Raw genomic sequence first — 17,869 nt, forward strand, 5'->3', positions numbered from 1 at the left:
AACGAATGATTTGGAAAATATTTTCCAAAAAATAATTGTTTATAGTACTTGATATTATCAATGAAAAATATTTTCATTACCGATAATAATTTACATTTAAGTGTTTTTGTAGATGATAAAAATATATTTCGTTGATTCTTTTTGTAGATGATACAAGCAATTATTTTTAGGAAAAATGTTTTTTAAATCATTCATCTTCTACGAAAAATCCCGAACAGGTGACATGGAGTCAGTTCACAAAAAAAATGCGATCTTATTGAAAGGGTCCTTAAATTTTAAATGCGGAAAAATGCAGCCTAGAATAAGAATGCAAAACCATGCGATATAAATATTTATGGTTAGTGTCAAATTATATCATTGTGTAAGATTAGATCTTTAACTTTCATGAAGCGCACGAGAGATCTTTGGGCAAAAATTTTTAGTGTGAATACAGATCAGCCGCATTGGTGATCGTTTGTCTAATCATGGGACTAGAGAAGGCTCGTCCCTTCACATTTTTACAAAACCTGACTAGAGATAAAAAGGTCTCTAGCATTTTTCATTATATTATTGTGATAAATAACAAATCACGTTACGTGAATCTTACGTAAGACTTATCGTGTTAGATGTCAAGACAAAAGAGCATTAAGCTTCCACGTGATTTCTCCTCCAGTCATTTATTTAATCCTCCAGTCATTTTTCTAATTGAATCTTGATTGAATTAATATAATTACTCTCAACATGTGAAAATTTTGCTGAAATTATGGTAACAACAAGTTTCATAACGCATGACCTATAATGTATACCTATGTACGAGTCATGTGCGACATTGCAAAACTCGAAATAGGGTGAATTGCAATACCCTTCTCTCTCTCTCTCTCTCTCTCTCTCCCCCCCTCCCCCAAAAAAAAAAAAAAAAAAAAGAATAAAGACTAAGAAGCAAACTAAACTTCGTAAATCATCATTTAGCGAACGTGATGAAAAAGCGACATTTCAGTTGGTTTTGCTCATCGATGACGCTCGCCCCTCTCCCGACCCACATGATACGCGAAGACGGGACGACCTGCGCACGTTCCGTGTCCTCCTCGATTAGTAAACGAGCGCGGGCACGAGTTTCCTCCACAAAAAAGGAAAAAAAAAATTAAAGAGGCAAAGAAATGAAAGCGACGAGCATCTCAGAAGCGCACGATCCGCCCCGCGAGATTGGAAATATCTTGTCTATCTTCGTTTGAAGTCCGCTGTGGCAGGCGGACGAAACTGAAGATCGCTCCACATCCTCTCTCCCTCTCTCTCTCTAACCAAAAAACATGGCGAGAAGCAGAGACCGTCCTCGTCTTCCGTCTCTCTTCCCGCTGATCCTGTGCCTGTTGTCGTGCCCGTCGGACGGAGGAGGCAGGGGGACGCCCGGCGTTGTCGGGCATGGATACACAGTCGAGTCCGTGGCCATCGATCCGCCGGGAACGACGCTGACCGTCGAGCTCCGCCTCATCAACAGGACCTCAGTCTACGGGCCTGACGTTGAGAATCTCCGTCTCGTTGCCAGGTCAGAGCAAAAAAAAAAAAAACCTGAAAAAAGCATAAAAAAAATCGAAATTGTCGATTCAATATGCTATATAAGTTTACTGTTTGGTGAATCGATTTTTATTTATTTATTAATTTATTAGAAGTATTATTATTTTTGGGAAATGAGAGCAAGACGGTACTGTTACTCATATGAAAGTAACCGTCTTTTGTACACCACATATTTTCCCAAGAAAACCGGGTGACTTGTTTACCCGGTTCCTTCGGAAAATCATTAATCCCACTGGGTGGGTTTGCTAGCCACCGAGTGGGATTTATCCTATTAGAAAAGAAACTCATTGACATTATTTGCTTGGTTTCTTGAAAAAATCGTGAATATCACTTCGTGACGATTTTTAAAATAAGAAAGAGAAAATAAATAAACTGAAACAATAATAAGGGAATGGAAAAGACACTAAAGAGAAACATCATTGACAAACAATAATTCTAATTCAATGTAAAAATAATGATTGAAACCGATTTATTACAAGGAAAATAAATGTATAATTTGTATTAGCAACATAACCAACGTAAAACATTTTTCACACCTGCAATCGCGCAAGTAAAATAAGTCCATGGAGCATTGCAAGCTAAGTGAAATAAGTCATAACCTTTGATGATACAAGTGACTTCAATTCACAATAGCTTATATATAATTAGTGAGATTTAAATAAGTGACTTTTCATCTGTGAGACAGAAATTCCTCGATACCTCAAATACATTAACGTTGGAAAAAGAGACTAATTTGTATTTTACGAGTAAATGAAATAATTTTTGTTGGTATGTATGTTAATATATTAACTTTTTAGGATTTTTTGCAGCTTTCCTTGAATAGAATATTTTGCTAAATTTACTTTTCGATGGTCACGCTGCACATTCCTCTACTTTCCAGTCACAAATTACCCATGAAAGAACACTTGTGGTCTAGAATTCACCGTCTTCCCCTAGGAATGACGGTACTGTTGGCTAAGCAGTGTCCAAAGTTGAGAGACGTTTTTAAAAAAAAAAATAAAAGATAGAAGGATGATTTTGATTCTCGGATAAAAATAAAGGAATGATGGTTATATTATCCCTTAAGTAAAACAAAAAACAAAAACCTTCATTTCATCGTATGTATTGTTTTTTATCCAGTTTCCTTGTTGAATTAATCAAGGTTAGCAAATATAATAATGTATTCTTTAGATTTCAACCGGTTACCCATTTCTTTGAAATGGAAATTGTGGCCTACAATCCACTGTCATTATCTTGGATGACAGTGGCTGTTAGACTAGTGACACAGCCTAAGGACGAGCATGATTCAAGACCGTCCAGAATGATAGGGCCTATCTCACACAAGGGCCAACCCACAAACTACCCATGAACGACCCGTGATCAATACACAAGTCGACCCATGAGTAATACGAGCCAGCCCATGCGTAACATAGGACAAGCCCACTAGCCATTCAGTTTCGTATGTTAGGCATTGTGTTAGGCGATCCCTTGAGTTTCCCATGGACTGACCCTGCTGAACCATGGCAGATGCCCCTTGAGCTTCCCCATGCCTTAGGGCCTCTTGAGCTACATGTAGCCTTGTAATGATTGTACATTTTTTAATACGACCGTTGGATTGGGAGGGGATCAATAGCTGAGATCAAACCTGCTCATGTATAAATAGGGGACCCTCCCCCTTCAGGTGTACACTCTCTTGTTCATGAGCAATACATTCGTGCTTCACTCCATTTTTCGTGCTTGTGAGCTGAGTGTGTGCAAGGTTGATTTGGGATCGTAATCCTAAGGCCGCACGGGTGTGTGATCATTTGGAATCGACCAATCCATGACAAGTGGTATCAGAGCCTTCGTTCCAAGCGCAATGGCCGATCCTCATGATGATGCCCTGATCATTCAAGGCAATGACTGAGAGGATCGTGGACGACCAGTTGAGAAGACCACATGGTCAAAGAAAAACCGTGATGTCTCAAGCTCGAGGGATCCAAAGGGTGATTTAGAGAATCGAATGACGGTCCTAGAGGAGACTGTCACGGAAGCCTAGCGATAGCAGATGACCTGAACCAGACCGTCAAAGGAGCGGAAGCCGGTAGAACGGACTTCTTGGCCGAAGTGCAAGAACTCAAGGCCGGCATGGGAGAGCTCCCTGTCAAGGTGCCAGGGTCCCTCACGCACGAGCTACAGTAGCGGGATGAGACCTAGGAGGCCGCGATGGCAGCCATGCACACAGAAATGGCCGAGTTGGAAGGCAAGCTCGTTGAGGTTGAGGCTGCATGCGTGAATGGGGTGGTCACCGTGCATGCAAATCCACGAATCGAAGCACCCAAGCCAAAAGAGTTCAAAGGATCACGGGTGGCCAAGCACGTGGATAACTTCCTGTGGTACATGAAACAATACTTCCAAGCCATGGGAAACAACAACGACGCATCTCAAGTAAACACCGCATCAATGTATTTAGTTGATAACGCTTTGTTGTGGTGGCGTCGTCGATCGTATGATAGGTGTGGCGACCCTATCAAAACATAGGCTCGATTCGTCGAGGAATATCGATGGAACTATTATCCCGCATACGCGGAGGAGGAAGCTTGCAATGAACTCAAGCGCCTATAGCAAAAGGGTGGAGTTTGCAACTATGTGAAACGATTCTCAGAGCTGCTGCTCCAAATTTTGTCCATGAGCGAGATGGAGGCGTACCACCAGTTCATGAGTTGACTCAAGCCATGAGTAAAGTAAGAGTTAATGAGATGCCATGCGATGGATCTCGTGACGGCGTCATCCGTGGCCAAGTCCCTTGTGGAGTAAAAGTTGTCATCCATGAGAAAACCCGACTCTTGTCCGAAGGACAAAGCTAACGGTGGGGGAGAACAAGGAGATTCAATCGACCGAATGGAGGCAAAACCACTAGCCACTACCCCTAAGACCCAATCGGAATCGAGTGGATGGGGACAACGAAAGGTACACACGTACAAATGTTTCTTTTGTGATGGTCCTCATATAGCCCGTGATTGTCCCAAAAGGGGTAAGTAGGCCTATTTGTTAAAAACAATTTATGTTCCCCAGAACAAAATATTCTATTCTTTTGTTTCGAGGAATGAAAAATAATATAAACGCGTTTGGTAAAACTTTTATTCCTAGGAACAATTTTTTTTTTTTTTTTTTTTTGTTATTGGGAATAGATTTGGAAAAAAAAAAAGTAGAAAAAAATAACTTCTTATTCCCGGAACAATTTCTAGAATCAATTTTTCTCTCTCTTCTTTTTCTTCTTTTTTTCTTCTTCTTCTTCCATTGGCCGGTCGCCAGCCTTGGCCATAGCTGGTGTCGGTGACCGCGGACAAAGGCCGGCGACCTTGCCGGAGTTTCGCCGGTCCCTAAACATGACGAGCCTTAGCCAGGCTTGCCATGGCTGTGCGAGGCTTAGCCTAGCCTCGAGTGGGCGGCTGAGTTAGGCGAGGTCAAGCTTGCCCAGCCACTGGCGAGGCTTGCCCTGGCCGGTGGTTGGGCAAGTTCGGCCTCGCTAGATCCGGGCCAGGTTGACCTCGCCTAGCTCAGGTGAGGCTGAGCCTCGTGCGGCCATGGCAAGGTTTGGCCTCCCTAGCTGGTGTGAGGCCAGGCCAGGGCGAGGCCAACCTCGCGTCGCCTGGGAGAGTTCGAGCCTCGCCAATGGCCTGGCGAGGCTCACTTGGCCACCGGTGAGGCTTGCCTAGCCACCAGCAAAGCTTGGCCTTGCCTAGATCTGGCGAGGCCGAGGCTCGTTGAGGCCAAGTTGGCCTCCGGCAAGCTCGTCAGGCCTTGCCTTGGCTCGGCGAGGCTCCGGCAAGTACGCTAGACATCACCTAGCCAATCGCCGGCTATGGCGGTGGCCAACGACCGGCCAAAGAGAAAAAGAAAAATTAAAAAATTAAAAGAAATAAAAATATTAGAATTTTACCAAATGTATTTCTATCCCGGGAATAAAAATTTTGGTAAGTTACAAAACGCGTTCTTTTGCTCAGAAATTGTTCCCGAAAACAAAAACAGAAAAAATCATTTATCATCAAAAATTGTTCTCATAACAAGTTGGTTACCAAACGCACCCGTAGCAACCCTATGTAAAGAGGATGAATCGCGAGAGGAGGCACGATTGGATTTGCTATGTATTCTTGGCTTGATCAAGACGAAGAAGGCGAAGGACCCCAAAGGTATGATGTTCGTGGATGTAAAGATCAGAGGTACCACAATGGGTGCGCTTGTGAATACTGGGGCATCCAACCTCTTCATATCCCAAGAGGCCATAATGAAGCTGAATCTTTCGATCGAGAAGGGGAGAGATGGTTGGCTCAAAATAATGAACTTTAAGAAAGTCTTGACTAGTAGTGTGGCTAGGGATGTAGAGCTTCACCTTGGTTCATGGACCAGCAAGGAAGACATTGAGATAATCTATGATTTCATGCTTGGTCTTGGATTCCTCGATAGGATCAATGCGAGCGTGATGCCTTTTGTAGTTGTATATACATCCTAGACAAGTGGTGCCAGTGCATGGTCCCGATCTACCGCGAGTTGGTGCACGATAGGAAGATGCTATCGGCCATGTAGTTGTTGAAGGGAGTAAAGAAGGGTGAGGTGACCTTCTTGGCAGCATTGAAGGAGGAGGGCATGAAAGAAAGGGATATACCGAAGGAGGTGACCCAAGTCCTTAATGCCTTCCAAGATTTGATGTCACCCGAGCTGCCTAAGAAGTTGCCCCTCAAAGGGAAGTAAATCATTGGGTCGAACTCGTGCCCAATGCTCGACCTCCGGCCATGGCAACCTATTGCACGGCCTCGGCTAAGTTGGAGGAATTGCAAAAACAACTTAAAGAGTTGCTCAACACGGGATATATTCAACTGTCTAAGGCTCCTTTTGATGCCCTGATCTTGTTCCAAAAGAAGCATGACGGGTCTCTTCGCATGTGCATAGATCACCAGGCACTAAAGAAGTTCACTATCAAGAACGAGTACCCAATCCTCCTCATTGCAGACATGTTCGATCAGCTCGGGGAAGCACGATGGTTCTCCAAGCTTGACCTTCAATCAGGGTACTATCAAGTTCAGATCGCCGAAGGGGATGAGCCAAAAACCGCATGCGTGACCCATTACAGATTGTACAAGTTCCTCATCGTGTCTTTCGGCTTGACAAACACGTCGGCCACGTTCTGCACCCTCATGAATAAGGTACTCTATTTGTTCCTTGATTTGTTCGTTGTGGTTTACCTTGATGACATTGTTGTGTATAATTGGACGCTCGAGGAATATGTTGAGCATTTGAGATAAGTTTGCCAGGTCCTGTGCGAAAATGACTTGTACGTGAAGCGCGAGAAATGCGCTCTTGCATAGTCAGGGGTGGACGAGTGCGGATGGGTGTGGTCAAGATCCGTGCCATTGAATGGGAGCCGCCAGACCAAGGTGGCAGAACTAAGATCCTTCCTTGGCCTCACAAATTATTATCGACACTTCATCTGAGGATACTCAAGCCTCATCATGCCACTCACGGACATGTTGAAGAAAGAAAGGCCATGGGAGTGAACGGATTAGTGTCAAAAGGTGTTTGATCGGTTAAAGCAGGCCATGATTGAAGAGCCGATGCTCGTGCTGCCTGACCATGCCAAGCTATACGAGGTAGAAGCCGATGCCTATGATTTTGCTATTGGTGGTGTGCTTTTGTAGGATGGGCACCTAATTGCCTTCGAATCTCAAAAGTTGAACGATACCGAATGGCGATACACGGTCCAAGAGAAAGAGATGATTGCGATGGTGCACCGCTTTTGTACATTGAGGCACTACCTCTTGGGATCTCAATTCATCGTAAAGACCAATAATGTGGCCACAAGCTACTTTCAAACACAAAAGAAGCTAAGTCTAAAGCAAGCTTGATGGCAAGATTTCTTGGCCAAGTTCAACTATGTGCTAGAATATAAGCCCGGAAAGTCCAATTCCATGGCCGATGCCTTGAGTCAAAAGTTGGAGCTAGCCAGCATGATGAGTTGACCCAACTGCTTGTGGATTGATCGTATCAAGGAAGGGCTCAAGCACAATTGAACAGCCCAAGCTCTCCTTCAATACGCATGAGCGAGCAAGCGATTTTGGTGAGAGGATGACCTCCTTTACACCAGAGATGACGACTATATGTGCCGTTCCACGGGAAACTCCAGAACGAAGTGTTGTATGAGTGCCACGATACCAAATGGGCAGATCATCCGAGAATCCACTACACCATGGTACTCGTCGAAGATCAATACTATTAGTCACACATGCGAAATGACATTGAAGCCTATGTGTGGACATGTCTTGTGTGCCAACAAGACAAGATAGAATAATGGTCGTCGACAGAGCTCCTTGAGCTGTTGCCTATCCCAGAATGTCCATGGAAGAGTGTCTCCATGGACTTCATAATGAACCTGCCAAAATCCGAAGGATGTTGGACCCTCATGGTCAACATGAATCATTTCTCCAAATACGCGATGTTCGTGCCAATCGCAAGGGATTGCCCAACTAAGGAAGCAGCCAAGCTATTCCTCAAGCATGTCGTCAAATATTGGGGTGTACTGCGCATGATCGTAAGTGATCGCAATACTCGATTCACCGAGTAGTTATGGACCAAGCTTTTCAAGTTGCTGGGGTTGAACCTCAACTTCTCCACGAGCTTGCATCCTTAAACCAATGGTCAGACAAAGAGGGTGAATGCGCTCCTAGAAATCTACCTTCAACACTACGTGAGCAACACACAAATGAACTGGGCATGACTAATTAACGTGGCCCAATTCTCATACAACTTGCAGCAAAGTGAGTCCGCGAATTAGAGCCCTTTCGAGATCGTGACCAGGCAACAACTGCTCACACCAAGCGCGATCACCACGGGGTATCAAGGAACTAGTCCCTTTGCATACAAGTTCACAAAATAATGGGGTGAACATGTGGACTTGGTGCGAGCATGCCTACATAGGGCCGCTAAATGCGTGAAGAAGTGGGCTAATGAGAAGTGACGGCATGTGGAGTTCCAGGTTTGAGACCAAGTGTTGGCCAAGCTACACTTGGTCCTTCAATATCGAGATGTGCACAAAGGGAAAATCCGTCACTATAAAGGTCCCTTTTGAGTGCTATAGCAGATTGGGAAGGTTGCTTACCAGCTGGACTTACCGGCCAAACTCAAGGTACACCTCTTGTTCCACGTGAGTATGCTCAAACCTTTCCATGCAGATGAGAAGGACTTGGACCGATGTGTATCACACCCGGTGCTAAAACCTCATATGATCGGGAGGTCAAATGCATCATGGCCAACCAAGTCATTTGAAAGAGGTATTGTGCCCCAAGAAAGGAATACTCGGGTCGATGGAAGGGTCTTCTAGAGAGTGAAGCGAGCTAGGAACCCTCCAAGGATTTGTGGGAGTTCAAGAAACACATTGACACATTCCATGCCACAAACGCGATGAGGGCGTCGCCCGAATAGGTGGGAGAGATTGACATGGCCTAAGGATGAGCATGATCCAAAACCATCTTGAATGATAGAGCCATGTTCACATAAGGGCCAACCCACAAGCTACCTATGAATGACCCATGATCAATATACAAGTCGACCCATGAGTAATACGTGTCGGGCCATGCACAACACAGGACAAGCCCCCTGGCCATTCAGTTGCGTGTGTCAAACATTGTGTTAGGCAACCCTTTGAGTTTCCTATGGACTAACCCTGCTGAACCATGGCAGACGCCCCTTAGGCTTCCCCACGTCTTAGGGCCTTTTGAGCTGCACGTAGCATTGTAATGATTGTACATATTTGAATACGACCGTTGGATTGGGAGGGGATCAACGACTGAGATCAAACCAGCTCATGTATAAATAGGGGACCCTCCCCCTTCAGATGTACAATCTTGTTCACAAGCAATACATTCGTGCTTCACTCCATACTTCGTTCTTATGAGCTGAGTGTGTGCAAGGCTAACTTGGGATCGTAATCCTAAAGCCGCATGGGTGTGTGATTATTCGGAATCAACCGACCAGTGACACTAGCATCTCCCATTTTTTTCCCAGACCAAATTAATCACGATTTATTTGAAACCTTATAATTAAATTGTCAATGTGAAACTTTATCCATGTTATATGATATTTATCTAAGTGCGAGTTCATTCCGTGAAAAAATGATTGATTTGAAATATATTTTCCAAAAAATAATCACTTATATTGTTTTAAAAAAAATTAGTAAACAAAAAAGTATTTTCATCATCAGCAAAATTTTTTTCCAAACTATTTTCATGGATGATATTTTTTCATTTATTAATTTTTGTAAATGATATAAGCGATCATTTTTCTAAAAATATTTTCCAAATCATTTATTTTTTTGCAAAATGAACGCATCCTACCTCTCAAGAAATGTAACTCAAATGGCGGATTCTTTCAGGAAAAAAAAAATAAGAAGAAGGAAAAAGCTAACATGGAGGAAAGCATGCTTGTAATGGTGGTAGAAGTGATCACAAGTCGAGTCGGGCCTAACGCATGGTCGAAGGCCATGCCTGTTGTGTCACCTAAACCAGTTCATAACCTAAGATTTTAAGCTCAACCTCAACTAAAGTTAGGGACTTCAAAATGGGTCATTTGTTAATTTCTAAGCTTGTCTATCTCATATGAAGGAGTGAATCAATCAATGGAAGAACTGGAGTTTAACCCCTTTTTCGTTTCCAGGCATACAAGTCACTTCTTGAAAGGATCCTTACTTTGTATTACTTCTATTTCTTTTTTCTTTTTAATTTTCATTTCATTCAGAAATTATTATTTTTTTCTTATTTTCAGTTTTAATTAATATATAAATTGAATAATGAATCCATAAAATATTTATTTTATTTTATAGAATTCAAAATAGATTTATTTATAGAATGGTGATTCGAATGAATGATTTAAGAATAAAAATGATGAATTCAAAAGTTTTATGGAATTTTGAAAGACAAAAAGATCTTTCAAGTCTTGTCAGACCATTCTATTATATCGACGATTTCAAAAAACTATTTCATACTATACCATGAGCATAATATAGTATGATGGCGGTTGGGCAAGTGTGCCCCCATCATCTAGTGGTTCGGGACATCTTTATTTCAAGGAGGCAGAGGGGATCCGAGATCTAGCATGGGTGGCCTCCTCTAAGGCAAGAGTCGCCTCACCCAACCCTCTCTAGGCATCCCCGATGGCCTACCATCGCTTATGGCTAGCCATTGACAAAGAAGAAAGAAAAAACTAGCAAAAGGAAAATGAAAAAGAAAAGAAAAAATGATCTTGACCTACTGGAAAGTCAAGCCATTCTTTAAAATTAATATAATCATTTTAGATCCTTATTTTTAAAAAAATCATTTCAAACCATTATTTAAGAAAATAAAAGCACTTCAGTTATTCTTTTGAAATTTTCCCTATCAATAATGAAACAAACAAAACAATTATTAGTAAAAGTACACAATAAAAATTCATAGTGTAAATATATGTAAAGAAGAGAAAAATATTTCGAAATTCGAATTTTTCTATTGCTAGAAATAAAATAAAAAATCAAACTTCAATATTGAAACACGTGTGAGATTAAATTAAAATGTTAGTTTATATATTATCCATGTACACGATATTCTTAAGATAAATAATTAAGGATATTTGGAGAAGAATTAAAAAAACAATTGAGAATTATTTAAATGGCATAGACATAATAGTATGGATGTAGACATATATTTTATAGATTAATTTTTAACATAATTATTTTGCGTTACCCATGCAATATATATAATTTTGGCTGACGTCATCATGGTTCCCCTTCCAGCTTCCAAGCGAGCGGACGTCTTCAAGTCGGAATCACAGACGCCGACAACCACCGATGGGAAGTCCCCGACGACCTCATCCCTCGCCGATCTCCCTCCCCTCCCCACCACTCTCTCCCCACTCCGCCACCGTCGCTCTGCTTCTCCCAATGCAGCCTCTCCGCCGCCTCCTCCGACCTCGTCTTTGTCCTCCGCAACACCACCCCCTTCTCATTCTCCATCTTCCGCCGCTCCTCCGGCGATGTCCTCTTTGACACCTCTCCCTCCGACCCCTCCACCTTCCTCGTCTTCAAGGACCAGTACCTCCAGCTCTCCTCCTCCCTCCCTCCCGGCCGCTCCTCCCTCTACGGTATCGGAGAGCACACGAAGCCGTCGCTCCGGCTCCAGCCCAACCAAACTCTTACTCTCTGGAACGCCGACATCCTCAGCTTGACCCCTGATGTCAACCTGTAAGGGTCGCATCCGTTTTACATGGACGTCAGGTCGTCCGTGGGTGGCAGTGGCGGAAGCAGAGGAGTTGGGGCGGGCACGAGCCACGGCGTTCTGTTGCTGAACAGCAATGGCATGGACGTCGTGTACACTGGCGATAGGATCACTTACAAGGTGATCGATGGTGTGTTGGATTTGTATTTCTTCCCCGGGCCATCACTAGAGGCGGTCATAGAGCAGTACACCGAGCTTATTGGCCGGCCGGCCCCAATGCCACACTGGTCCTTCGGTATGCTGGTTTTGATGAGTTGCTTTCAATTGTTGTTGCATACATTTTGATGAATTTGATTCCAACATTGTTCATCGACTTCTGTAGCTTATTTTGCAATCCCTGTGAGATTTCGAGCATGATTGTGTAGTGTTAGATAGGATTCTGAGATTTCGTGGAGATGACACTAGTCAGACTGTGCACGTTATGCTCAGTAGGGAACAATCTTACCGAAATTGCATGTTATTTTCCTTTGAAAACCACTGTTTCCCAACATCCAGGTGATCCTACCACAATGTTCACTGATGTTCAAGAAACACAGTCGCTTTCCTGGTATACAGCTAGATGTAGATCAATTGTAAAGTTTGATTCACAGTAGATGGTTATATCTGCACATTTTACTTGACAAGTATGGAATGTAGTTCTACTGATAAAGTATCTTTTATTTACGTTGTAGGATTTCATCAATGCCGGTGGGGTTACAAGAATATCGCAGACTTAGAGGGCGTGGTAGCTGGTTATGCAAAAGCTCATATTCCACTGGAAGTTATGTGGACTGACATCGATTACATGGATGCATACAAGGACTTCACTCTTGACCCCATCAATTTTCCAGTGGAAAAGATGAAAGAATTTGTCAGCAGCCTTCACAAGATCGGTCAAAAATATGTCATCATACTCGATCCAGGTACACTAGTGCAGAAATGCTTGTGCTTGAAACTTGATCTTTTAATTTCTTTCTAAATTGCCATCATAATACTACTTTCCTTTTCTTTTGAATGCGTGATCTTTCCCAGGCATTAGCGTGAACGAGACATATGGGACCTACATCAGGGGGATGCAAGCCGACATCTTCATCAAACGTGAGGGAGTGCCATATTTAGGTGTTGTTTGGCCGGGGCCAGTGTACTTCCCTGACTTCCTTCACCCATCTAGTGAGATTTACTGGGGTGGTGAGATAAAGAAGTTTCATGATGTCCTTCCTTTTGATGGCCTATGGATTGACATGAATGAGTTGTCCAACTTCATAACTTCTCCGCTTCTTCCTTCCACTCTTGACAATCCTCCCTACAAAATCGACAATTCAGGAGTTCATCGACCAATCAACAACAATACTACTCCTGCGACATCATATCATTTTGGCAATATTTCAGATTACAATGCTCATAACCTCTATGGACTCCTGGAGGCCAGAGCAACAAACAAAGCCTTAGTCAATGTTACTGGTAAAAGGCCATTCATTCTCTCGAGATCAACTTTTGTGAGCTCGGGTAGGCACACTGCACACTGCACTGGGGACAATGCCGCCACATGGGATGACTTGGCTTACTCAATTCCTGCAATTTTAAATTCTGGACTCTTTGGAATTCCAATGGTAGGAGCTGATATATGTGGTTTCATATTAAACACGACCGAAGAGCTCTGCAACCGATGGATTCAGGTAAAAGCTTTTGTGCCTAATCTTAATTTGTATTAACTGAAGGGCTCTGCGACCGAGTAGCTTTGAGCTTTTTCCAAATCTATATTCAGGGATAGCAAGCAATTGATGAATTTTCTTCTTTTTCTTTTTGTTTTTCTTTCTTTTCTTTTCTTTTTTTTTTTTTGGAGAGGGGGAGGGGGATGGTGGATTTTACCTCCTTTTGAAGACATAACATAAACTACACAAATGTTCTTTGCGGTGTGGGGAAGTTCGGGTATCTTTTGTGCTTAGATTTCATGCTATGTTATATATGTCAATTTTCTACTGGTCAGAAGAATATAAAGTAGAGACTGAATAGAGGTGTAAATCATGTTTTTCTATCATACATATTTACGCATTTATTTTGGAACTTTTACTGATGCAGCTTGGGGCCTTTTATCCCTTTGCAAGAGACCACTCTGACAAGATTACTATTCGTCAAGAGCTCTATCTCTGGGAATCGGTCGCCACATCCGCCCGGAAGGTGCTTGGTCTTCGTTATCGCTTGCTCCCATACTTGTATACCTTGATGTATGAGGCAAATAGGAAGGGAATGCCCATTGTCCGACCCCTATTTTTCTCATTCCTTGAGGATACGATGACTTACGATATCAACTCCCAGTTCTTAATTGGTAAGGGTCTGATGGTGACTCCTGTACTTAAATCAGGCGCCCAAACTGTGGATGCTTATTTTCCAAGTGGAAATTGGTTTGATCTCTTCAATTACTCAAATTCAGTGAGTACAGCTTCAGGAATGAATGTGATGCTCGATGCACCGCCTGATCATCCTCATCTTCATGTAAGGGAAGGTAATATATTGGCCCTACAAGGAGAGGCCATGACTACAAAAGCTGCTCGGAGAACGCCATTTGAGCTCTTAGTTTTGGTTGATGGGAATGGTAATAGCGCAGGACAATTGTTCTTGGACGACGGAGAGGAAGTTGAAATGGGAGGGGAAGGAAATAAGTGGACTTTGGTGAAGTTTGATTGTGAGAAAACAGGAAATGATGTTGTTGTTAAATCAGAAGTTATTAATGGGGAATTTGCTCTGATTGAGAAGTGGGTAATTGATAAGGTGACAATTCTAGGATTGAGAGAAGGAACTAGAATGACGAGACTGACGGGGCATGAGTTATCCAATGATGTAGAAGCGACGTCCAAACAGAAAACAAAGAAAACAGTGGGAAAATCGAGTAATGGTCAAGAGTTTGTGATTGTTGAAGTCTCAGGATTGTCACTTCCGTTGGGAAAGACATTCAAGTTGGAAGTGAAATTGCGCCAGTCAGGTGTAGTAGAGGAAAGCAGCATGCCTCCAATAAGTTTGTGTGTTTCTAAGAGGAAAAAGCACACCAGTATCAAGCCACTTCATTTCCATCATTGGCTCTTTGTTTTCCCTATATTGTGCTGCTTCTAAATTGGTTAAGATCCATAGAAGAAAATTTCTTCTTATAATTTGTTAAGAGAGAAAATGACACGAATGATCCTTAAATTTATGTTTGATGTGCAATGTCATCCTTAAAGTTTTAATTTGTTAGATATAGGTTCATGGCCTCATGATCGGCCTTAGCTTTTCACACATTTCAACCACCTAAATCTCCTAATTGACTAAGGTTCATTGATTAATGGTTAATGATGATTGGCTTGCATTCACATAATGATGGTCAATATCAACTAACTTTTAGATTCTGTTCTAATCATTCCACAATAGGCTACCTGTTGAGCATGCACCGGACCTATTAATTTATCTAGCAAACACATGCATAAGCATCAAATTAGGTATGCATTCAGGTCATTTGACCTTGATTCACAATCAATCACAAAAGGAAGTGAATCATGAAGGGGTCACTTATTCAGGTTTATCCTAAATTCAGATTAATTATGTCTTGACTCAGTTAACATACCAAACGAGGTCCTGTTGAAATGATTCGGGCATCAATAGAAAGCTGAGGGTGTGCAGTTCAAAGTACATGAAGACCACTTGACCCAATTCTGATCCAGAAAACCCGAAATTGAGCAAAATGACCCAGCAGTCCACATTTGACTCGGCTTTTATCCGTAAGAAAATTCAGGAAAAATATCTGAAAATTTCGAAATCCCTCCAAATTTTACAGGTAGGTAGCTCTAAATGTCCTTTACAACATTCTTATTTTGAGCTTTCACAAAAAGACCACGGACTCGTGTTAGTTTTCAAATTAAGCGCAGGGACTCATTTGCAAAACATTTTGAAAAAAGAACTGTCTTATTTCGGGATTTTGCTCCAAAAGACATTCTAGAAATACAATCAAAGTCTGAAATTTTCCTACTTACTAAGTAAGACCCTAATGAACAACTTTTGGGTCTTAAGCTTTTGTAAAAGAAAAGACCTCAAATACCTCAAAATTGCAAAACTCGTTTATCCTAGAAACAGTTTTTCCAAATCTGAGTGCGGAATTTAACTGGCACATTGATCAGATCTTTGGCTGACCAAACGAGACGAATATAATATCAATGAAAAGCTGAAGATTCTGGCTATGACTTTCACGAAGAAATTTTTTCCAAATTATGAATGTAGAAAATCAGAAAAATCAGGGAACATGAAAATGGAATCACTTAACATAGGTCAATTTTTAGATTCTAGCCTCAGATTTCGTGACCTATTTGACATAGCAAACGATCTTCAATGTGTAGACATGAAACTCATTAGCTCAATCTATCAAATTAAACAGGTTGGGGTTTTTCTCTCATTTCCCTTGAAGTCGCCGCCGCCTCTTTGCAATGTTGTCCCTCTGAGAGAGAGAGACACTCCCTCTCTCTCTCCCCCCTCTCTCCCTGTTCCCTCTTTTAAAGCTCTTTGTCTTTCTTTTCTCTCCCAATCTGTTTTGGGTGTTTGTATGTGTAAACAAATTTCTGCAGCTGATCTTGTACGAACGTAGAGACTAGTTCCGCCATTCGTTCAATCAACAGCCATCGAGAGGATATTCATAATGTGGCTCTATAACTAGAGTGTCAAAACCAAATCGCAAAATGAAACAAAATTGAAACCAATCCAAACCGAACCAAATTTCCATGCATTTTTGGTTGGTTCGGGTTTTGATTCGGATAATAAAAATAACCATTTTTTTTTTTTTTTAGGTTGGGTAATTTCGATTTGGTTAACTAAGGGTGCGTTTGGTAACGATTCTGTTCCCCTAACAAATTCGATCGAAATGATTATTTTTTATTCTGTTCTAGGGAACTAATTTTAAGTAAAAAAAAAATACGTTTGGTAACCGTACAAAAACTGATTTTGGAATAGAATTGCGTTTGGTACTGTGTTAATTGATTATGTTCCAAATCAATTTCTTTTAATTTTTAAATAATTTTTATAATTTTTTCCTTTTTTTCTTTTTTTTTTCCTTTTTTTTTTTTTTTTTTTCCTTTTCTTATTCTTCTTCAAGCCGGTCGCCAAACCGGCAATCGGCCGACGAGAGTCGGCGACCTCACCAGAGCGTCACCCTCGGCGAGGTTGGCCCTTGTTGGCCGAGCCTCACTAGTGGCCAAGCCAACCTCGCGAGGGTTGGGCGAGGTCTACCTAGCCACCGGCGGGGCTGGGCGTCGCGAGGCTAGGTGAGCCTCCCGGGCTAGGCGGGCCTCGCCCTAGCACGGCGAGCCTCCGACGAGCTCACCGGACTGGTTGCCGGCGACCAGCGGCGGCGAGCAATGGCAAGCGGTGGCGGGCGTGGTCGCGGGATGGCGGTCGATGAAGAAGAAGAAAAGAGAAGAATAAGAGTTTTGATTCTCAATTTTGATTCTAGAACAAAATCACATTTTTTTTTTCTTCTTGATTCTACTCCCAATCTATTCTCGGAAACAAAAATTTTACCAAACACAATTCTCGGCTCAAACCGATTCTCGGGAACAAAAAATCATAATTTGGCCCTGTTTAGATGATTACCAAACATGGCCTAAAGCAAACTGAAAATTGATCTATTTAATAGTACAATTCACACTCTTCCTCTCCTTTTCCACTAAATATCTTTCTAATATTTCCAAAGAGAAAACTGAAAACTGATCAGATCCTAACTGAACCAAGTCTTCAATTTGAGTTACTTTTGGTTCGAGATGCAGTTCGATTCAAATTTTATGCACATGCAAATAGTTTGGTTCGGTTTTCCAGAATATTCGAATAGAATTGAACCATTTAACCCCATCTATAAACTCTCTAAGACTAGGCCACTCTTCTCTCCTAATTTAGATTTAGGTCAAGTTTTGGGGGTTTTACTCTCTCGAACTAGATTTGGATATAGATCTAAGAGTCGCTTACATATTTGATTTGTGTTCTTTTAACATTTTGATGCCAGTGTCTCGTCATGACGATGGCGATAAGGACGTTGAACCTAGACACACACTGCAAGCCATTGCAAATGGAGT

At 42.1% G+C, this 17,869-nt stretch overlaps 1 protein-coding gene across 1 annotated transcript; it reads left to right on the forward strand.

The window, feature by feature from the left end:
• Window positions 1-1,218: 1,218 nt before the first annotated feature.
• Window positions 1,219-14,992, forward strand: LOC104427565 (alpha-glucosidase). The gene is given in 5 exon segments (XM_018864896.2): window positions 1,219-1,522; window positions 11,327-12,042; window positions 12,479-12,709; window positions 12,819-13,462; window positions 13,866-14,992. Coding segments are annotated over 5 exon segments (2,856 nt in total). The 5' UTR covers window positions 1,219-1,286; the 3' UTR covers window positions 14,895-14,992.
• Window positions 14,993-17,869: the final 2,877 nt, after the last annotated feature.

This window comes from Eucalyptus grandis, chromosome 5, assembly GCF_016545825.1.
Source record: "Eucalyptus grandis isolate ANBG69807.140 chromosome 5, ASM1654582v1, whole genome shotgun sequence".
Classification (NCBI taxonomy): Eukaryota; Viridiplantae; Streptophyta; class Magnoliopsida; order Myrtales; family Myrtaceae; genus Eucalyptus; species Eucalyptus grandis.